Raw genomic sequence first — 23045 nt, forward strand, 5'->3', positions numbered from 1 at the left:
AGGGGACTCGGGGCACAGGTCGTGGAACACTCTGGATGGGGTGCCAACCCATCACAGGGCACAATTGCACACACACTCACACACCCATTCACACACTACGGACAATTTAGAGATGGCAATTAGCCTACAAGGCGTGTCTTTGGACTGGGGGATGAAACCAGAGTGCCCGGAAGACACCCTTGAAGCATGGGGAGAGCATGCGCACACAGGGCAGAGGCAGGAATTGAACCCAAAACCCTGGGCGTGTTAGGTATAACAACAACAACAACAACAATAATAATAATAATAATAATAATAATAATAACAACAACAATAATAATAATAAATAAGAAAATAAATACATTTTTATATTGACTCCAAACAGGCTGCAAAATCTTACCTTGTTATATTCACAATTCAAGGCTTATATATATATATATATATATATATATATATATATATATATATATATATATATATATATATATATAGATAGATAGATAGATAGATAGATAGATAGATAGATATAAGGCAATTGTTGACACACTATCTCTTCCACCGCACAAAGCCCGGTCTACTTTTTTTTATTCAATGTTGAGAAAATCGACCCGATCCCTTACTTCCCCCTCCTTCCCCGTTCTGCCCCTAACTACGAAAATCGACACGCTCCCTTACTTCCCTGTGATGTTGTTGAATGTTGAGCGAGACACGCACAGGCGCTACCGCGGCTCGCGCTGATCAATGAGAGCTCGTGCTTGGTCTCGAAACGACACACGGCGTTTAATCGTAGCGGATTAATTTCCAAACAAGGGCAGAAAGGTAAGCGAGTGGAGAAGCAGTGTGTGTGTGTGTGTGTGTGTGTGTGTGTGTGTGTGTGTGTGTGTGTGTGTGTGTGAGAGAGAGAGAAGCGCTGCGGTGCTGTTATCGCTGGCCTTACAGCAGAGCCGCGCGTGAACCTGCTCCTGTGTCGGTGAATCCCTGATACATCAAGGTGATCTGGATCAGAAATCAACGCGTGCATGTAGTCTGTGTTTGTTAAGGTCATGCACCCTGTCATGTCCGATTGTCGTGCAGAAGCTTGGGGCTCCTCTGTGTCCATGATCTCTGGGTTTAGGTCGTTCTGTCACTGTGAAATGCACAGTGATGGTTTTGATCAGCTGGTGTTCTGCTCTTAATGTACACTACAGTGCGTGTGATGGACTTCAGCATGGCTGATGTTCTCCACCTGGGGTCAATACAGTGAGACCTGGTACAGACATGCATGTTTGAATGATCACGTGCTTTCCTGTATCATATAGGCCAGCGAGGTTGTTGACGTCATGTGGAGGTGAGATCACTCCCGTGTATAGGTTTGTATGCTGTGTTGGAGGGTGGTGCATCGCCTGCCGCCTCACGGCTCCAGGGTCAGCGGAGCTCGGGTGATAACCGGCGTGGGTTTCCTCGGGGTTTCCCGGTTTCCTCCCACCTTGCAAAAACACGCCATCACGACATGTGGCTCTAAATCGGCTTTAAGTTGCGCGTTCGGTGCTCCCAGGGATCTGCACTCGGAACCCATCCGACGTATGATGACAGTTGCTTGAGTAGCGTTGTTCGACTCAGCAAGCATGAAGGGGTTGACACGTGCCTCACGTTAACAGCGTTTGAAGGTCTAAAACCACTGTCCACCGTCGACGACTTCAGAAAAGCTTTATGTACGTGTTCATTCGTTCATCCAGGCAGACAGTTTAAACCAAAGCGACCGATGGAGGTCAAATCCAAGCTCGTCGATGAATGAGTCTTAATATTGGCACCCGCTGGATTCATCCTGATTCTCCACGTCCGCTGTCCGCCGTGCCCGGGCCCACGTGGTTGCTCTTAAGAGTTCCACGAAGAAAAAAAAAAAAGGTTCTGGCGAATTCTCAGCCTTGCTTCAGTAAATAATCTCACCTGGAAATTGTAGATTTGTATCATGTAATCATTAGGACTGTCCTGTTCTCCTCTCAGGACTCTCACTCACTATATCTGCTCATACGGAACATCCCGTTACTCTTCTCCAGCTGTATACTGTAATGATTTATACCGTAATCGTACTGTTCCGTAGCGCTCGACCGATCGATCGGTTTTTCACTGATTATCCGATTGTTGGAACTATCGCTTATCGGTAAAATCCACACAGAGAGCGGCCTCTAGAGGCGAAATAAAAACTGACCAAATTTGTTGTGTTATTTGAAGTGTTTTTTTGTAAAAAAAAAACAAACATATATACTAATAATAATTTTGGACATATATCTTTTATTTATTTTAATATTCATTAATAGTTACTATACTAATACTTATATTTATTTCATTAAAAAAAAGTACAGTACATTTTACAGTCAGTACTGTTTATTTTTTGAATACAGTTCAGCAATATTTGATTTTGAGTGTCATGTTGTCATTCGGTACCCATTTTAAAAACGCTTCCAATAGAGAATATTTGTTGTTGTTGTTGTTGTTATGATTATTATGATTCCTTGTGTTGTTTTCTTGCCTTTTTTCTCTCTCACCTTTGGAGAAACTTGTTCAAACCGAACCGAGAGCGAACTGAATTACGACCGCATGTACAGGTGCATACACACGTCTAGGATAACAAACACATACCTTGAGAGGTTTAGCGAGATTTTCCATCCATGCCGTGCGGTTGGACGACGTTTCTTGTTACAACACACCTGATTCAGCTCCTCGGCTAATTCTAAAGCTCTCCTGAATCTTATCAGAGAGAGAGATCACCTGGACCGGGACTGAGATACACCGCTTGAGGCAGCGATTCTCGAATTGGTCCTCGGGGACCGCCGGACCATCCGCAATTTTGCCTTCTTCATGGCTTCCAGATGACTCGTAACAGGTATTTAGTGATGAATCATGATGATATCAGAGCAGTGAGGTAACGCTCATGTCCTGGTTTACATATCTGCCCATCTTTCTTGTGAAGTGCATTTGTTCGTTAAGTCACACTTCCTTACAGTATGTAAAACCAGCCTGACTGAAAGGCGAAAACCTTGAGAGCGTACAAGCGTCCCGTGTTTGTGATTTCTGATTTGGAATTCGTGGTGTTTTATCTGTCGGAGATAAGGAGCGCGGCGTGAGAACATCACTCCAGACAGAAACCCATATGCAGGTGCTGCTGTGGTTCAATGAAAACGTTCGAGAAGAGGCTTGTCCCTGACTCTGGGTAGCATAACTCTTCATTTAAGGGCGTTCTCTTCAGTAGCAGTTGGGTATCATGGATCGTTTTGTTTTTTCTTCAATGTTCCGGGTCTTTCCTGTTTTTCTTGAGCGTTAAGCTGGTGCTCCTTGCTGATGATGTCGTGTTCTTCCTCCTTGTCCGAGCGAATGGAAACGCGACAATTTGCATGTTGTTTCGCTGACATTCTAGTAACTGGCTTGTTTTAGAAATATTTGGATGAAAATGTACTCGGAGACAGGCATGATTTGCCAGCGTTCTCTCTATACACACACAAACAGAAGAGCTTTTTACGTTCCAGAGCTTATGTAAATCTACAAGCGACAATGTTTCAAAGGTCAGAAGAGATGAATGGAAGGTGTGTATGTGTGTGTGTGTGTGTGTGTGTGTGGGTGTGGATGGATGGATGGATGGATGGATGGATGGGTGTGTTTTGGCAGTGTATGGTCTCCTGGGCAGCAAAAATGGAAGTGTTTCCCAAACTTCTAAAAAAATCTTCATCAGCGCTCGTGAATATTCTGAAGAGGTTCGACACGCTTCCGTGTGATCTGAGTGGATGGATTTGTGTCGTTTCCGTTCACGCCTCCTTACGCACAATCGAGGAAGGAAAAACGTGCACATATCTCCCGTCTGTCTCTCCAGCGTTGTCTTGTGGCTTTGACTGTATGCATTGACCCAGCACTTTGGCGCTACGAGCTGAACGCCATTTTAATGTCGATATTTTAAAAGCTCTTGATTTGATTAAGCCGCGAGTGAGCTGGCCCATGGGGGTTGAGTCATTTCCAGGCCTGAAAGCCGAGTGCTTCTTGAGTCCGCGCTCCGGTCAGATCTGTTCAGCCGAGATGTTCGCTACAATCCGCTGACCAATTCCCAGAGAAACCAGCTATTGATCATAGGAAGATGTTAAGCGACCTCCGTCTGCCCCGGCGTGTCGCAGTTAAGTTCGAAAATCTGCTCGTAATTCTGAATTAACGGCACATTCCGGTTCACTGCTGGCTCGTTGTTCTTAGGAGGAGAAGACAATGTCAAAGTTTTTGGAGGCTCATGGTTAAACATTATTTTACTTACGTCTCTGGTTGTTAATTGACGCCTTTTGTTCCCCGTCTTATTTATATGAAGTCTATTTGCTGTTGTTTAATTACGTGTCATTGGAATGTACCTAGCAATTGAATTGGAAATGTAATGAAGTGAAAACGTCTTGAATCTTATATACAGCCCCGTCTGAAACTATTGGAACGGCAAGGCCAGTTCATGTTGTTTGTGCTGTACACGAAAGATGGAGATGAGACGAGAGTTTAGGATTTCAGCTTTTATTTCCTGGTATTTACATGTAGACGTGTTAAACAACATAAACCCTTTTGTATCAGACCGCCCAATGTTTAGATAAGCAAAAGTATTGGAACAGATCAGTTTTGAGGTAAATAAACGTCAATAACACTTAATAATAACTGCATCAAGCCTGTGCCTCATTGACATCACCAAGCTCTTGGTTTCTTCTTCTTTTCTGCAGCTTTTTTCACTTGTTTGTTTCGGAGGGTTTCTGCCTTCAGTCTCGTCTTCAGGAGGTGAAATTCTGCTCAATCCTTCCACTTCTTCCCCCTGATGAAGTCCTGTGTTGAGTTCGGAGTGTGTTTTGGGTCGTTGTCGTACTGCATGATGAAGTTCCTCCTGATTAATTCGGATGCGTTTCTCTGTAATATTTCAGATAAAATGTTCCTGTAAACTTCTGATTTCATTCTGCTGCTCCATCATGAGTTCATCATCAATAAAGATCAGTGAGAATGTTCCAGAAGCAGCCGTGCAAGCCCAAGCCATGACGCTACCTCCACCATGTTCCACACATGAGCTCGTATGTTCTGGATCACGAGCAGATCCGTTCTCTCTCCACACTTTGACCTTTCCATCACTTTTAGTAGAGGTTCATCTCGGTTCCAGAACTTTTGTGTGTCTGTATTTCTTTGTGAATTCCAGTCTGGATTTCTGATTCGTTCTGCTGATGGGCGGTTTACATCTTGAGGTACGGCTTCGATATCTCTGCTCTCGAAATCTTCTTCGAACGGATTGTGATACCTTCACTCCTGCTCTGTGGAGATTGTTGGTGATGTCACTGACTGTTGTTTTTGGGTTTTTATTTCACAGCTCTTGCATCAGCTGCTGTTGTTTTTCTTGGCCGACCCATTCGGTGTCAGTACACCAGTGGTTTCTTCTTTTTTTTTTTTTTTCTTTCCTTCCAGTACATTCCAAATGGTTATACTGGCTGTGCCCAACGCTCGTGCAACGGCTCTGATTTATTTCCCCTGTTTTCTCAGCTTCAAAAAGGCTCGCTTTTCTCCCATAGACAGCTCTCTGATCTTCACGTTGGGTTATCCATTTTAACAATGAATACAGTCTTCACATGTGAAGCTGAAGGAGTAGATGTTCAGAACTATTTATTGTTTACACAGATCAATATAAAAGAGCACACCTGGGTAACAAGAAACACCTGTCAGTCATATGTTGCGGTATTGTTGATCTGATTGCCAAATGTACGTTGTTCTATGACGTTAAACACGCCTACACATAAATACCAGGGAATAAAGGCTGGAATTATAAACTCTCGTCTCATATCCATCTTTTGATCTCAAATCCAACTGGTTTAGTTCTTATCTGTCATTTCATCATGCAGATCATCTTGTTCTTGAGAAACCGGAATGTCCTCTGTCCTGAAAACTTTCCCATGAAGGAAAACCTGGCCACTCCTTTCCTTTATTCCTTTGGAAGATCATTTTATTTATTTTTTGTAATTAACACTTTTATTGATTGGAAGATCACTTTAGAAATAATCGCTTTAAGGTAAAATTCCTCTTCTTCTTCCTCTTCTTCTTCTTATTATTATTATTACTACTAGTTTTTATATCCATAAAGCCTAAGTGATGACCCTGTTTACTGTATGTCAACGCTCCACCCACAGGTTTTTATACATTTAGCACGACAGTCGACTTTTTTTTTTTTTTTTAATCTCCCAGAGGACGGGGCTTTCGGACCGCAGCCTGTCAGTTATCGACTAAATCACTCCAGTTGCATTTGCTGATTGAATCATGAGCGTTATTTGGCGCGTTGTGGCTTTAAAGCCCGACAAAAAATGCTTTCACGACAGTTTCTGCGCGTTTTTTTTTTTTTTTTTGCTCAGTTTCTGTAATGTCAGATGCGCATTTTCAGGAATCGCTCTAGTGTACGTCCTGTACTGCTAATCCTGGTAGAAATTCGGTACTTCCAATGCTGCATGGAGGGGAAAAAATATCCTGGAAGAAAAAAAACAAAAAGTGTTCAGAGTCTTGCACGTAGAGAATAATATTCAGGGGAGAGAATGAGCTAGAACTTTTGAAGGCAAAGATTATCCATTATCAGTCTCACACATTTGGCTTATATATATATATATATATATATATATATATATATATATATATATATATAAGAAATATTCAGTACAAATGAGAAAGTTGTGCCCCTTTGACTTGTACTTAATGGCTAACTGGTTCTGCTTCCTTTGTGTGGAATGAAAAATGTGGTTTAGCTTTTTGAAAAAAGAGAAGTGGAGTTAGAATATAACTTGGTTAAAAATTGAAGAAGCGTTCTTGAGTGAGAAGAGAAAAAAGCACACAGTGCTGCTGAGTTAGACAGGAAGTGCTGAATTATTTATTTAAAGTCAGAGATGTCAGGTCTGATTTGGTTTGTGTGTGTGTGCGTTCATAAGTCAGTTTACCTGTAATAATTTATGACTAACCTGGATTTTTATTTTTATTTTTTTTTGCGTTAAAGTATTTTATTATTATCGTTTTGTACATTTTTTTTTTTTTTTTTTTTTGAAGTGGAAGGAACTTTATTGCAATGAACTATTATTGAATTCTTAACCTAGCTTTGTGCACCGCTCCCCAGCATGTTAATCCTATTAACATTTTTAATTGAATTACGCAATTACGTTCATTTTAATTCAGTCAGAATGACCGGATTATGACGACTGCTATTTCTGGAAAATCTTCTCCATTTCGCTTTTCCTAACCACCTCGTGTTCGAAGAGCTGCGGATTACAGATCCTGTAAATCTTCCACCTTATCAGTTACTGAGTACAACAGGAACAACGTCATCAGAGTGCTGTTACTTTCGATGGCGAGTTTTGTGGGTGTGTGTTTAATGTGAGACTGGTGTTTGTCTGGCAGTCAGTGAAGTTCCGTGTGAACCTAACTACAAAAAAAAGAGGCAATGTTCACAGCAATCTGAAACCTATAAAACAGCAGCGAAATGGCGGAGGAACGCTTCCTGAATGTGGTGTGGGCGAAATCCTCCCGTAACGCAGCTAGTCGAACTTGTACGTGATGTAATTGGTATGTAAAATGTACACAAACCTACAAACTCTCCTTGGATCCCCCCCCCCCCCCCCCCCCAAACAAATTGGATTTTCATGAACGCATTACATTTCTGGTGTGAATTCTCCTGCAAAGGATGTACGAGTAAATTTGCTCGTGTCCAGCTTGATAAATGAGGCCCAGTGTCAAGAAGCAGCTTTGGAGAAAAGCCAGAGGCGACCGTGGCAAAGAAAAAGTAGCTGGACAGAACAGAAAATGTTCGTTAGCCAGTTAGCATATATGCTATAAATCGATTTATTTATATTTATAATTTGTAACATTTTTACACATTTTCAGCATTCGGTACGACCGCTAAAATTTCACGCTTCCAATTTCAAACCATGCAGTTGTTGTTTAAATAAATAAATAAATAAACGGAAACGCCGTTAGCGGTGCTGTTAATCTCTGTTAGTGTTTGCATGTGTTTTTATATTCCTTTATGAATAAGTCCGTCCATCCATCCATCTTCTACCGCTTACTCCTTCTTCAGGGTCACGGGGAACCTGGAGCCTATCCCAGGAAGCATCGGGCACAAGGCGGGGTACACCCTGGACAGTCTTTTATGAATAAGACTGCGAATGTATATTGTGACTCACTTGTACAGTAGCGGTGGAAAAATAAACGTTCCAGCCTTTAGGATCAGTGTGAAGACACTGTTGTTGTTGTTGTTGTTGTTGTTGTTGTTGTTGTTGTTGTTGTTGTTGTTGTTGTTGTTGTTAAAGCGCTGTACCGTGACCCTGTCTTCCTCTGTATTCACTGTAAGCGTTATTATATTATAAAGAAGAAGTTTTGTATTGTTCAGAAGATGGACGCTGTATATTTTTCCTCTAGAGATTTCTCACAGGTCACCGGCAACATGAAGGTCTTTTAGCTCATTAGCTAGATAACACTGCGGAGATAAGACGCACACATACAGGCCTGTCCTGCGTAGGCCTAGTTTCTATGCAGGAAGAAGAATATCATTCAGCACTCCGGCTTCCTCTAGTACACACAGCGGCGCATGTTCACGGTATGAGCTAGGAAAGACTTCTTAAAATTTCTTTTAGATTTATACCGCTAGACTTTTCAACTCTTACAGGATTTCAAGGAGGTCCCCTCTTCAGTAGAGTCAGGATTTACTTAAAACCACATGGTCTACTTTTAACCCTCTTACCCCTAAGTTCCCACAGTATTACGTCCCATAACCCTACATTCCCCAGAGAAACAGCGCGCCGACCCTGAGTTCCTGGGCCAAAATCAACATTTTAATTTGAACATTTTTAGGCCTTGAAACAACTTATAATAATGTATGTGTGTAATATTACTTTGAAAATGAAGCAGTTCCGTGTTTTTACTAAACTCAGAGCACAATTCTTAACTAGAGAAATGATGAAAAAATGCTCGCTGAAATCCTTCTACCATACGAGCATCAGCGTGGTCAATGCCTTCATAAATAATAAATAAATAAATGCATTTTAGCGCAAAAGTCAAGTTTCTGGTGATAATCAGACCAGCAGGTGGTGTTTTCACGAATGCACAGAGAGGGTCAGGTCATGACTCCAGACCCCTGCAGTGTCAGTCGCACTGGTTGATGCTGAAGATGGAGACGGATCAGGGTCTGAATCAGGAGAGTTTGCGTCTCTATCAGTTTCGGTTTCGGTTTCAACATCGCCTGAACTTTCACTGTCGTCACTATCTAGAATCCTCGCTCTCGCCGGTGTGACTGTGTATGTTTTCTCTTTTCCACTGTTTTAGATGTACCCGTGTTCACTGTAGGTGTAACTTTAGCTGGAACACGATTAGCTTTTCGCTTTGGCACTGTTAGTTCACTTCTACTAGTGCACCAATATTCACGCTCGGATCTTCATCGTAATGCCGGCGTAATAACGTAATCACGTCCTGACGTCATCAACCTTCCGGGTCAAACAATAATAATGAAATAAGTAAGGAATCATAGCAGAGTGATGCCGGTACACCGGCCTTACGGGGAAAACGTTTACACTGTAAAGCCGCTATATCGGCCTTACGGGGATTTGGCATAGACGACCAAGCCGGTCTATCGTCCTTACGGGAATAGATCAAAGACGGGAAAGCCGGTTTTTCGGCCATACGGGGTAAGAGGGTTAAAGAAGGAGATACTCTACTATAGATGCTTTGATGTGCCAACAATAAGGGCTCGAAAATAAATAAATAAATATTTAAAACATACCGTAATGGTTGATTATTAAAGTACGCGCTGTATTATGTTTGTATGGAAAGTCAATACAGAAAAAAGTAATATTGTGGATGTTTCTTAGTCATGGATTGGACTGAATTGTGTCTCTTCGAGAGGATTCTCTGAGAAATTAGACCTGGTTTGAGGCACTATTTAAATGTGCCGTATTGTATTATCGCCGTGCGTTTTCGTAACGTTTCGCGCAAAGCTTCCGCGAGTGCTAAATAAAAGAGCTTTACCACGCAGGGGATGTTGGCTCACAGTGATGGGTTTGTCTGTCAGTGCATGCAGTCGGCTCCTTTCAACTCAGCAGTGTGTAATGTGTTCCAAACCTGAGCAGGAATCCGATCATTAATTATTCAATGTAACGAAACCCCAAGCTAAATGAATTGCTTCCAGTTGTTGTGGATGTCGCCCGGAGACCCATGAGCAGTATACACTTCAGTATAAAGTGTAGGACGGTTGGAGTCACCAGTGCTTTTTAACGTGTAAAGCTGTAACGTAGACGAGGTACAACTGTTCAGAGCTGCTATATTATACACCGATCAGTCGTAACATTAAAACCACCAGCCGAATATTCTGTAGCTCCGCCTTGTGCCACTAAAACGGCTCTGACCTGTCGAGGCATGGACTTCACCAGACGTCTGAAGACCTGCCGTGGGATCTGGCACCTAGACGTTAGCAGCAGATCCTTTACGTCCTGTAAGTTGTGAGGTCGGGCCTCCATGGATCGGACTTCTTTGTTCCACAGATGCTCGATTTGATTGGGAATTGGGGAATTCGGAGGCCGAGTCAACACCTTGAACTCGCGTCATGTTCCTCAAACCGTTCCTGAACATTTTTATCCTGCTGAAAGAGGCCAGTGCAGTTAGGGAATACCGTTACCATGAAGGGGTGAACTCGGTCTGCTACAGTGTTTAGGTAGGTGCTACGTGTCAAAGTAACATCCATATGAAAGCCAGGACCCGAGGTTTCCCAGCAGAACATTTCCCAGATCATCACACTGCCTCCACCAGCTCGCCTTCTTCCCATAGAGGATCCCGGTGCCATCTCTTCCCAACGTAAGAGACGCAGACGCACCCGGTCTCCACATGACGTAAAAGGAAACGAGATCCATCAGACCAGGCCTTCCTTCTTCCGAGCAGCGATGCACTGTGTGTTCTGACACCATTCTGTCACAGCCAGCATGAACTCGCCCATTTTTCCTGCTTCCAACACGTCAACTTCGAGAACTGACCGTTCACCTGCTGCCTAATAAATATACCCCCCCCCCCCTCCCCCGACAGTTGCCAGTGTAATGAGATAATCAACGTTCTTCACGTCACCTGTCAGTGGCTTTAACGTAATGGCGCCTCGGTGTAAGTGATGAGAAGGAATGCACAATCCTTTAGCGTTGTGGTGCTAAAGGATGTTCAGGATGTTCTTATTAACCATAAATAATTCTATTTAGTTTTATTCTTTTATTCAAATAAGTGACTGTGAATTTTTAATTAAATTATTATTATTATTTTTTTTTCTGGATGAGAGTTATAACCTTGGTACATAAATAAAGAATTTTTTTTCTACTTTTTCCCCCTCTAGGGGTTCTTTAACTGTCTTTTATGAATTTGTCTTCAGTTTTCTAACGAACTATGGGTACATCTCAAATCGCATGCTAGCATATTAAACAGTTCGGTAAACCAATACGGGTCTTGCTTGTATGCTTGTCGCATTCAAATTCGCATGTCGTGTGAGATGTAAGATGAGATCGGTGAATCCGAATGGGATGTAAAACAGGAGGGGTTCCCTAACTGCCGAACTGAAAATACGTAGGCCTACACAATATAGAGTTTGCATTTTCGGTGTTGCGGAAACTTTTTGTAGGCTAAAAGCTACCACGATACAGGAAAACATTGAATAAGAAGTTGGGTCGGATACAGTTTTTTGTTTGTTGTTGTTTGTAGAGAAACCAGGAATTACTGCAGGTTTCCAAAAACTGCGTCTGTTTTTGCTCTTTTTCCCCAGCTAGATAGTTATGAGAAAAAAAACAACCAGTGAACATTTAGCTAGGTGATTTAGCTAGTCATTTTAAAGGCTTAGCAGTGGTATATCGCTAATAAGCTAAAAGATCCTCAAGTTGCCTGTGAGAAATTTCTAGTGGAAAAATATACAGTGATTTTAAAAATAATAAATATATATATATATTTGCTCTTTTCCCAGCTAGATATTTAAAACCACAGTGAACACTTAGCTAGGTGATTTAGCTAGTCATTCTTAAGGCTCAGCAGTGGTAGCTAGCTAATAATCTAAAAGACATTCGAGTTTCCTGTGACCTGTGAGAAATTTCTAGAGAAAAAACAAAAAAACAGTGTTTTTATTTCTTTGCTCTTTTTCCTGCTGGACATTAAAAAAAAAACCAAAGTGAAAATTAGCTAGTTTCATTAGCCAGTCAGTCTTAGCGCTCAGTAATGGTAGCTAGCTAACAAGCTAACAGTAGCTGAAACACTCCCTTGTTTCTCTTCCTCTCTGGCAAAATAACCGGTGTACAGTCTAGCGATGAGCACCATGAAGAATTCATCCACATGTTCGAGGAAGTCCTAGCCGAATCTTTTTAATACCGCTGTAATTAAAAATGATGTTGGAGCTTTGACTATGACCACACAGTTGTTCACTTTCCTTTGTAAATACCTTCAAGCCTTTGACTTTCCATCGCTTTGATTTCTACATCCCAGAGCATGAATGTATTTCGCAAACCGATTTACCGCACATGTTTTTGAAAGGCGAATGATGACAGACTTCACTTTTCAGATGTCAGAGACTGCGATGCCAAAGGTCGTGTCTTTAAGAGCAGATTTTAATGCCGGATTGGAGATGAAAGGGGTTGTAGGACCAGCTTTTCCAGATTACAATCAGTGATGTTTGTTGTTATAGAACTTGAAGCAAATGCTGGTTTTATCTCAGAGGTTCATTTACATGTAGTGGATGTAGAAATACAAACATGACGTTTCCGATGATCATCCACCGTTTTGAATATCTCCTAGTTTTACCAGAGGAACGTTTCTTGCAAGCTGATGAATGTTCTCTGGACTCTGCTCAACTTTGTACTGCTTTCACTGCATCTTATTTCTGAACTGAAGTGCACTGCAGCTTCTTCTCGAATCCTTATATCCACATATACTGTATTTACTCAGTCACTGAGTCAGTCATTCACTCAGTCGTGTCCAGACCTAGACGAGTATGGTAATTCCGAGCATGGTTCAGCATGGCTTCCATAAAGCGTATGTTATAATACAGTTAATGATGTTTGAAGAAGGAAAAGCCAAAAAAAAAGCCTGCATTTTAGATATGCCATGGAAACACGCTCTGACGGCTGCGTGTTTGTAAGTCACATGACCTATGGCTTGTTACTGTACTCCTCAACGCCATGCCACTAACTCAGCATTCCAGATTTTGCCGACCTTGCTAGCTCCATTTCCTGAACGCTTTTCCGTCCACTTCCTGTTGATGTTCACCAGGTTTTGACACATTAAATACCTTATCAGTTAAAAAGCTTTGGAGTTGACGCTTGGTTGTCGTTTGGTTTTTATTCGGTTACCGTCTGGCGGGTCTGGCGGGCGTCAGTCATTAATGTACGTTTGTGTGTCACCCATCAGCACCCTGCCAACAACTGTCCTTCACTGACTGGTAAATAAGTGAAGAGGGAACACAGTGGAGCTATTTAAAACCTATGGATTCCTGCTGAGGACAGCAACACTCGGTTCTTAAAACAGTGATAGCGGTATCGTATGACATATGACAAAGGAGCATAGGCTTCCATTTTTGATTTGTTCAGATTGTTAGCCGTACCAGTTTTTAGGTTTTATTGAAGAATTAACCGTTCTGCACGGTCTGAGGACAACTTTGCAAGCTTCTTGGTTAATTCTCAAATTGTTTTGCCATGTACATGAATTGGCCAGTTTAGTAGACAGGTGATAGTTCTTCCTTTTGTGCATTTTTTTAAAAGCTGCCACTGTCAGTGCTGTACTGAGATCCACCTCCCAAGTAATATCTGTTCATTAGTGGTCTTGTGCTAGTACCATTTCATTGCTGGTACTGGTTGGGGGGAGGTGGTGGTGAACACTGAACGTTGGTTGCCTACGATACACTCGGCTGAACCGCCAAAACTAATTCCACAGAATGAAAGACCTTACCACAGAAACCTAATATTGCGTCACCATCCTGAGCAGACATTTCCTGCTTTCCTGTTTTGTGCATTTGGCTAGATGCACTTCTTGGCTCCATGGTTTGGTGTGATACAATGGTCTTCTTAGTTCTTCTTGATTCAGTGTGCTCACTAATTTGCTAATGTTTCTGGCATTTCTAATGTTTATGGCGTTACTCCTATGAGGACAAAATTGTGCTCGGCTTGGGGAAGTTTAGCCTTCGAAGATCGGGTGGAGATCAAGTCTGTGGGCGTGGCCGAACTTGTAGAAGCTTGATGATTCCAAATGGTCCAAAGTGCTGTTGTTGTTTTTTTCTTACATAATACATGCAAATTGTCTTCATTTCTGTAGAATATGAGCTCTGTCCTTCAATTCCATGGTATCCAATCCTAAACTGTTAATGATCATGGCTGTGTTTGTGAACAGTTTTATTTTCCATCTCTCGATACTGTACTTCAAGTTGTGGCTCGCTGTTTCTGGGTTCTTCCATAATCCGATTCTCTCTTTTTCTCTAGTGTGTCTCCATCAATATGGATCATCCAGTGTGGATGCATCTCTCGCTTGACTGACGAGCAAGAGGGATGGGCCGTCTACAGGAAGAATCTTATTAGGTGGAGAAGACCCAACCCTCAATCCTACAAGTCTCGATCATGAAACTCGACCCATCCTGAACTCTGCCCGTACACAAACACCCAAACATGGCCTCCGTATACTTATGGAAGCTGTCGTCCCAGAAGCTAGGCTTCTTCCTGGTGAGTTTCGGCTTCATCTGGGGTATGATGCTGCTGCACTTCACCATCCAGCAGAGGACGACGCACGAGAGCAGTGCCCAGCTACGCATGCAGATCCTCGACCTGAGCAAGCGCTACATCAAAGCTCTGGCCGAGGAGAACCAGGGCGTGATGGACGGACCTTACGTGGGGACCATGACGGCATACGGTGAGATGCGGGAAAGATTTCTTTCCTTATGTTACATTTCTACGTGTTTATTGCTGTTTTTGTTGAGCTCGTGTGAAATTGTTTTCACATCTACTTCATCTCAAGCTTGATTTCAGATACATTTCACTGTGAACAAAAGAGCAAGGGTTCTGTTTCTCGCTCGCTGTTTTTCATCGAGGTCGTACTAATGAGATATCCAACGCTGAAGGAGGAAACAAACGTTAGACTAAAAATGCAGCTGTGCAGTTTAGATCTGATGACTTAGGGGGCGTGGCCGGCACCCAGCTCAGCTACTTAGTGACTTATGAGATGACGAGGATGATGGCGTTGACTACGTGAACAGCATGAACGGTGAAGTTTAGAACCTAGAGTCCTAGAGAACCCGAATGTAGAGCCACTGTTCTCTTAAGTTAAGTGTTATTTTGTTTTTCTGTGGTCAGCTGTTATTTTCTCTTGCCTATTTTTTAATTTTTTTAATAAAACCACCCCAAACAGTGTATTTTGGCCATTCTAATGCTTTGGCTATGATTAATTTATGATGATATTCCAGCCTCCTGGGGAGCTGCTTTACTGGCACGATCCAATTAGTTACAGACTGCGGCGTATATTTTGAGCCGAGTCCTCTAGGATCAAGAACAGTCTTTCAGCCAGTGTTTTTCTTCTTTTCCAAAACCCAGTACTCGGTGTAGGTGTGCTGAGAGCTGGAAAAGAGCGGTAATGTTGTTTTGTACACCTCAAGGCAGTACATTTGAAAACCGTTTAGGGTTAAACAAGCAGCTATTGTCCGAGGCGGTCAGGCAACGTGTGCTCGAATAAATCTGGTGAAGAAACTGTACTGTACGTGTGTGTGTTGCAAGCAGGATTGATTATTTTTCATGTGATTACTGTAGACGAGACCTTATAATGATTGACGTTAATCCAAGCCACCGCCTTTGTTTACAGTTCAAACTGCAGATAAGCGTTCGGGGTAAGTGTTGATCATCTGCACGTCGGCTCGGAGGAGTTTTAGACGTTCCTCAGTACAGAACAGCTTCAGCTCTGGGATGTTGGTGGGTTTCCTCACATGAACTGCTCGCTTCAGGTTCTTCCACAACATTTCTACTGGATTAAATTCAGGACGTTGACTTTGCCGTTCGGAAACATTAATTTATTCTTCTTTATGTCTCAGTTGTTTAATTGTCTACGTTGAGGGCTTGTGTGAACTTTAAAGCACCTTTCAAGCAGCACTGTACATACCTGCTTTCCACCATGCTACAGTGTTGGCTTTTTATTCAGCTGGTGATCCATGAAAGTTTTTTTGGTCCCCCCCCCTTGTGGGCTCGACTTTCATCTGCCTTGGGAGAAATGTCAAAAGTCTAGAGTGTTCCGGTGAGAACGTTACTGTGTTTTCCGGGGTAACATTAGCCAAGCACCTTAAGCTCCGGTACGTACAGTGGAAATAGTCACCTGGCAGACCAAACCCTGTACCTGTGGAAATGAAATGTTTGTAGTACAATACACTAATCCTCTAAGCCTTGTTAATTCAGATTACGTTATTAGAGGAAAGTTGGCTAGGTTTGTAACTTTCCAGTGCTTTCGTGACTTTAAGCTTTTAGCTCTGCTGCGTTCCACTCACACCGCTGTAATGTTTTAAGACGTAGCCCAAAACAATTCACTTCAGTTGGAAGTTAATCTCGCTACGATTTAGCTGATTATTAAAGTCTTACGAATGCCGTGACGGATCTTTGGAAAAGCACAGCGGGATTGTTAGACTGCGTTGCAGACACCTGACATGTCCTTGGTGGAAACTCCGACTTTTTTCAAGCTTAAAGGTTAGTGCACACTGATTAATTTTTTATTTATTTTATTATTGATTTATTTTTAAGAACTGCGAGTCGTTACCGCTTGGTGTCGGTGCTGTTAGGCCTGAACAGCACACTGAGTGCTGAATGGTACACCTTGGCGTCACTTTCACGCCGCCGCCTAAAAGTCTTCATCGGAGCCTGGTCCAGGAAAATACCTTTGATTCAGAACGAGCTCTGGACGCCAGTGGAAAGGTGACTATCCAAAACCGTTCTGTACATCAGGAAGAAGCCGTACGTACTTCCCATCACATCTTCATTATGCTGTTATGATTGACCAGCTCATTAAATCCAGGATTTCAAAGTTGTCAGCGTTCCAGTTCCAATACTGGCGAAGTGTCAAGGCTGTCTGAGATCTGGCATATGTTGAATGTGGTATTTTTATGTGACTGATAATTACATCATGTTTAACCTGCTTTCCTTGCTTTTCCTCCCCCCTCCCCACCACACACACACACACATCCTTCCAGTTAATACTCTTTTGCAATCCGTTCTCTCTGAAGATAATCTTATTATTATTATTATCCGATTATTAAGGTTGTAAGAATGCAGTGAAAGAATGAGGAAAGTCAACGTGGGAAATGAATGTGTCTGTGCAGTAAAGCCGTATCGGTTGGTAGAACGCGCCCAGGGTGAGACTTAAAAATAAATTAAATAAAACAGAAATAGGCGTTGACTTTGGTATTGATATTTTGGCATTACCGATGTTACTGGCTCTCCTTTAAATGCTACCTTGAGCTTAGTGTTACACCTTGGCCTCACCTTCACAATGCAACCTCAGTTAAAGTTTAAATTGGGTCCTGGTCCTGATTAGAAGCCGGAACACGCCAACATCGAACGAGAGATTCAAACAGACCGGCGCTTCAACACGGTTGATGAACAGCGTTGCGCTCCTTGTCTCAAGGTCACATTGAGGTTGAAGGCCGAACGCCGTTGAGGCTTCTCCATGCGGCGAGACTGTGGGTTTTGTCCTTGGGCCAACGTTTACACGCGACAACATATAATATTGTTTAAAAGTTTGCATCCTTGTTACCGTGGAGATCGTAATGCAACGATGCATGAATAATTAACGATTCAAGTCATTCAGTACAGACTGTTTCGTAGTTTCCGTCCCGAGCTTTTGAGCAGGATGATCGGTGTAAAAAAAAAAAGTATGTTGTGTCATTCTTTAATAATTAAGCGTTTAACCACTTCAGCCCTCGTGGTTATGGATTATTTTCCTATAGAAGCAAGTTTTTTTTTAAAATTATTATTACTAAGCGTGCTCATCCAATACAGTAGATATCATTTATTGTGGAAATGTAGTCCTCGTCTTTGACCGAGCAGACTGTCTGGGCCTTCTCTTGATGCGCGCTGTCAGGAAGTTGTTCGGTTAATTTATCAGTGTAAGGAGATAGCCGTCTGATTTTTATCTCGAGTCTGGGGAACTCGCGTTCTCTTCGGCATTGTCAGTTAAACTTGATACTTCTGGTCTCTTTCACGGCTCCGAGGTGGTACCTTTTGGCTCATTTGCTCAAGGTCTTCGGTGTATATGGGCAGATTTGAAACGAACCAGTGCTCGATGTGACGCGTGTATGCCCCATCATCACACAGACGTTTGTGGCGATGAGGGACATGACGCGTCTCGGCCCAGATTTGCAGAAAACCTGCCGTAATTTTGAAAAATTGCAAGCTCCTCTGAAGATTTCTTTGATTTTGGGTTGATTTCTGCGATCGCAGGATCCTGGAGGGACTGGATAAAGTGCTGATGTAGTTCTGTAAGGCATGGTTTAGACGAGTTGCCGTGGCGTGGTTTGAGAAGAACGAAACACTCCGTGACTTGCTGTTGTAGAAAAACAAACCGTGTCGGAGTTTCTAACGCGAACTCCGCACCGGTGCCCGGTCACATCACACCACCCAGTCGTCGATTACTTCCCTATAACGGCCTGCCGTCGAGTGTCTTTGTTCTGGAGTAACGTCGCAAGTCTTCATTTTACGCGAGAGGAACGGAGCCGAACCGCTAACGCAGAGAGAGCAGTGATGTCGAGGAGTCGTGTCTCCTTCAGAGCGGAGTGAGCAGGAAAGCTGAGTCGACTGCAAAGCCAAGTATCAATTTCACAGAGGACTAAAGAGAGGATGAGAGAAAGAGAGACAGAGACGGTGGTGGTGGTGGGGAGGGGTTGGGGATTGGATGGTTGGGGGGAGAAAGTATAGATCGCAATGAGGTTGGTAATCCCAGACGAGCTCCTTCATTCTCAACCTCTCATGACCGTAGCCCATGCAGTGTGTATCGAATGTCTTCAGGCAGAAGAAGAAACCTCGTTAGGTTTTCATTATCAAAGACTAACTGCAGTGCTAGTCCATTACCCAAGTTTCAGAGCGGTGTCACTTTTGGCAACAACAAAAAGAATAATGGTGTTTTCGCTGTGATCTTAGATCATCTTGAACCTCTGGGTATCTCCACACTGTCTTGTTTACTGACGCCATGATGTACAGTATCGTCGTGGTGTTTTTCCTCTATCCCACAGTGCCATCTGTTATGGTGTATTGAAGTGGAATTGCATTTCAACAGAAGAAATAGAAATACAGGTACCGAACTGTACTTTTTCTTGTTCATCTTTTGTACCTTTTACGCGGTAGCTCATCACGTGGAAACGTCAATATTGTAGTGTATCTTTAAACATACTTTAAGGTACGTAATTGGACCCTAACGGACCAGATTTAATTGTAACGCTACTTCAAGATGCACCACATCCCTGGTTACGTACTAAAGGTACGGAAGATGTACCGTTGAGGGTACCACGTCACGTCAGTGTACCCTCGGGGGGGGGGGACACACACCAAGAAACAAAAAAATCCTGCTCTTATTTTTAATTTAGTCTGGATTCCATTAAAAAGACGATCCATCTCTTGTAGATGGATAGACAGATGGATTCATTCAGAGGGATTTTGCAGTGATGATGTGCGATGATGCGCTCGGCAATCCGTGCCACGGTGATATGGATTGTCACGTTTTTCACATCTGGCTGTCTCATTGGAAGAAAATCCTACTGGATTTACAGTACACGATAGATGGAGAGAGATGGAAAGGTGTGTTCTTATGATGAAATCTTTCTCCGTGGCATTACATAAATCCGGTATTACAGATTTCTGGCTAGACGATACTTTACAGAAGTCTCTGTAGCATCTATTTCAAATATTTTTTAAATGGGCTTGGCTCGGTTTGCAGGCCAGGTGTTTAGCTCAGGATCTGAGATTAGGCATGAGTCTGGAGACTCATCACAAGGATATAGGGTTTGAATGTAGGGATAGGGATGTTGGCTGTCATGGAAGTTCATTTTGCAAAGAAAAATAAGACTGGGGAAGTGTCAAGGGGTGGACGTTGTTTGGGTTGAGTTGAGGTTTAGTTTGAGTTGTGTTTGAGATGAGTTTCTGGTTGAGTTTGAGTTAAGGTTGGTTTGAGTTGACTGAGTGGAGTTTGAATGTAATTTGATTGAGTCTGAGTTATGTTTTCGCTTGAAATGTGTTGAGTTTATGTTTGAGTCTAAGTTGAATTTGAGTTACAAGTTGAGTTTGAGTTGAGTTCCTTGAGTTGACATTTTATTACAGTACACCTATAGAATTTGATTCGCGTTTGAGTCACAGTTGAGTTTCTTATGCTGAGTCCGAGTGGAATTTGTGTTTGAACTTCAGTTTGAGGTTGAGGTTGAGTCAAGTTTGAGTCGAGTATTAGGTTTGAATTTGAATTGAAGTTGAGGTTGAGTCGAGTTACCGAAGTTAAGCTTGTATTACGCCTATACAATTTGATTCGAGTTTGAGTGACGGTTGTATTGAGTTTCTTGAATTGACATTTGAGGTGAATTTGAGGTCGTTTGAGTCGAGTTTGAATTGAGTATCATGTTGAGTTTGAGTTGAGTTCTTTAAGTTAACATTGCGTTACACCTATAAAAATGTATTTAGTCTGAGTCAAGGTTGACTTGAGTTTCTTACGTTGACATTTGAGTCGGAGTTGAATTCGGGGTTGAGTTTGAGTCGAGTTTGAGTCGAGTTACTTAAGTCGACACTTGAGTCTGAGTTGAATTGGAGTTGAGTTTCGTAAATTGACGTCGTATTACGCCTGTAGTCAAATTGAAGGTTGTGATTCGACTGGCCAGAGCCGTGTATGGATTTATGCTACTCTTAAATGACTTTTAAACGTGAGCGTCCCATTCAGGTTCAAAACCGAAATTCTGCATTAACACAAAAAATGAGCTTGTTTTATTTCATTATTGGTGTGTGTGTGTGTGTTTGTGTGTGTGTGTGTGTGTGTGTGTGTGTCCCACTGCCGTGACATTCCGGTAAAATAATACTGCATATGCATCACAGACTTTCATTTTGCTCGCTTTATCTGCTGAAAATCAATCATGTTATTTCCTGCAGAGAGAAAACAAGCCCCGTACTGTAGCATGTAATCCTCCTCCATACCAATAATAATAACCCTGTCTGAAAACAGGCCTGCTATAGAGGACAGCATTATCCTCTGTAGGACACATTATACTGAGACAAAAGCCCAAAGCTGAGCTATTTATTCCTCTGAAATCATTATTATATGATCGAACAGGCTCGGAGTCTTCATATCCCTCCTCCCAGTCAGCGCTGTCCGCTCTGAAAGCTAACACAGAGGAAACTCTTAGCTTCTGTCTAATTGACCTTGAGGCTCGCTCCTGGTGCAGTCTGAGAGCTGGAGAGGGGGATGATGGGATGGTAAAAGCCTTCTCTCTCTCTCTCTCTCTCTCTCTCTCTCTCTCTCTCTTTCTTTCTCTCTCTCTCTTTCTTTTTCTTTCTCTCTCTCTCTTTCTTTTTCTTTCTCTCTCTCTCTTTTTCTTTCTCTCTCTCTCTCTCTCTCTCTCTCTCTCTCTCTCTTTCTTTCTCTCTCTCTCTCTTTTTCTTTCTCTCTCTCTTTCTTTCTCTCTCTCTTTCTTTCTCTCTCTCTCTTTCGCTCTCTCTCTCTCTTTTTCTTTCTCTCTCTCTCTCTCTCTTTTTCTTTCTCTCTTTCTCTTTCTCTTTCTTTCTCTCTCTCTCTCTTTCTCTTTCTCTCTCTCTTTTTTCTTTCTCTCGCTCTCTTTTTCTTTCTCTCTCTCTCTTTCTTTCTCTCTCTCTCTTTTTCTTTCTCTCTCTCTCTCTTTCTCTTTCTCTTTCTCTCTCTCTCTCTCTTTCTTTCTTTCTCTCTCTCTCTTTCTTTCTCTCTCTCTCTCTGCCTTCTGACAAGTTCTGCAGTGCGCGCACACACACACACACACACACACACACACACACACACACACACACACACACACAGGTTTGTCATGCTGTCTGACCTTTGAGCAAGTTGTTGAGCACCTTTGTCTCTCTCTCGTCTGTCTCTCATATTCTACTTCTCTGTACTTGTATATATTTCTCTCTCTACCGCCCTGTCTGTCTGTCCATCTGTGTCTCACGCTATCTCTCTTTTGATCTGTCTTTCCCTCTGTCAGTCTCGCAACTCTTTGTCTGTCTCATTCTGTCTGTCTCTCACGCGATCTGTCTACCTATTTATTTAACTATGTTTGCTCTATCTATCTATCTCCATCTCTCTCTATTTATCTCTCTCTCTCTCTCTCTCTCTCTCTCTCTCTCAGGATGGTCAGCATTATTATCACATTTAACCCAATTCTTCCTTTCTCTCTCTCTTCTTTTTCCCCTGTTAGTATGAGCTGAACGACGGCTGACGTATCGATCGCTCTTCTTCCAGCTCGACTCGATTATCTAAGAGTTACTGTTATATCAGAGCGTGTTTGAGAATCAGTCTGAAGAATGTGTGCGCGCGCGTGTGTGTGTGTGTGTGTGTGTGTGTGTGTGTGTGTGTGTGTGTGTGCACAGTCAGTGTGCGTTTTAGTGCTTTTCCACCAGACGGTGTGGCGCAGCACGACTCGGTAAATCATTCTCGATCTCACACTTTGCCGGTATTTTCACGCCCAGGCGAGCCGGACCGTGACTGAGTACCCGTGCTGAGTTTCGTGACCACGTGAGCCGAGCTGGGACACGCGTGTGCTGCTACCGTTGATTGGACATCACAGTACGGTCTTGATGATAACGTCCTTGTCTGGAACTGCGTCTGTACCGGAGCACCGATCTTCAGCAGTGCCGTGACCGACTGCTAATGATTCTTTCTCTTGTCAGATGCCTTTTCCTCCAGGCAAAGCAAAAGCCCCTCCGACCTGAAGACTGTACTGTAGGGGAAAACGGACCGACTGTTACAAAGCGCTGGCACTGGAGACTCCTTCCCTAAATGTTTGATTAAAAACCCAACAAATCAACAATTAGCACACAGTTTTCTTTGTTAATGTTTGT

At 42.6% G+C, this 23045-nt stretch overlaps 1 protein-coding gene across 1 annotated transcript in view; it reads left to right on the forward strand.

Moving 5' to 3' along the window:
* The first annotated feature begins 649 nt into the window (after positions 1-649).
* The window catches only part of mgat5 (alpha-1,6-mannosylglycoprotein 6-beta-N-acetylglucosaminyltransferase), an 86035-nt gene continuing 63639 nt past the window's right edge, over positions 650-23045 (forward strand). The window contains exons 1-2 of the mRNA XM_053676490.1: positions 650-798; positions 14454-14877. Of these exons, the coding sequence (XP_053532465.1) occupies positions 14637-14877 (241 nt within the window). The 5' untranslated portion in view covers positions 650-798; positions 14454-14636. The remainder of the gene's footprint in view (positions 799-14453; positions 14878-23045) is intronic.

This window comes from Ictalurus punctatus, chromosome 27, assembly GCF_001660625.3.
Source record: "Ictalurus punctatus breed USDA103 chromosome 27, Coco_2.0, whole genome shotgun sequence".
In the NCBI taxonomy this organism is placed as follows: Eukaryota; Metazoa; Chordata; class Actinopteri; order Siluriformes; family Ictaluridae; genus Ictalurus; species Ictalurus punctatus.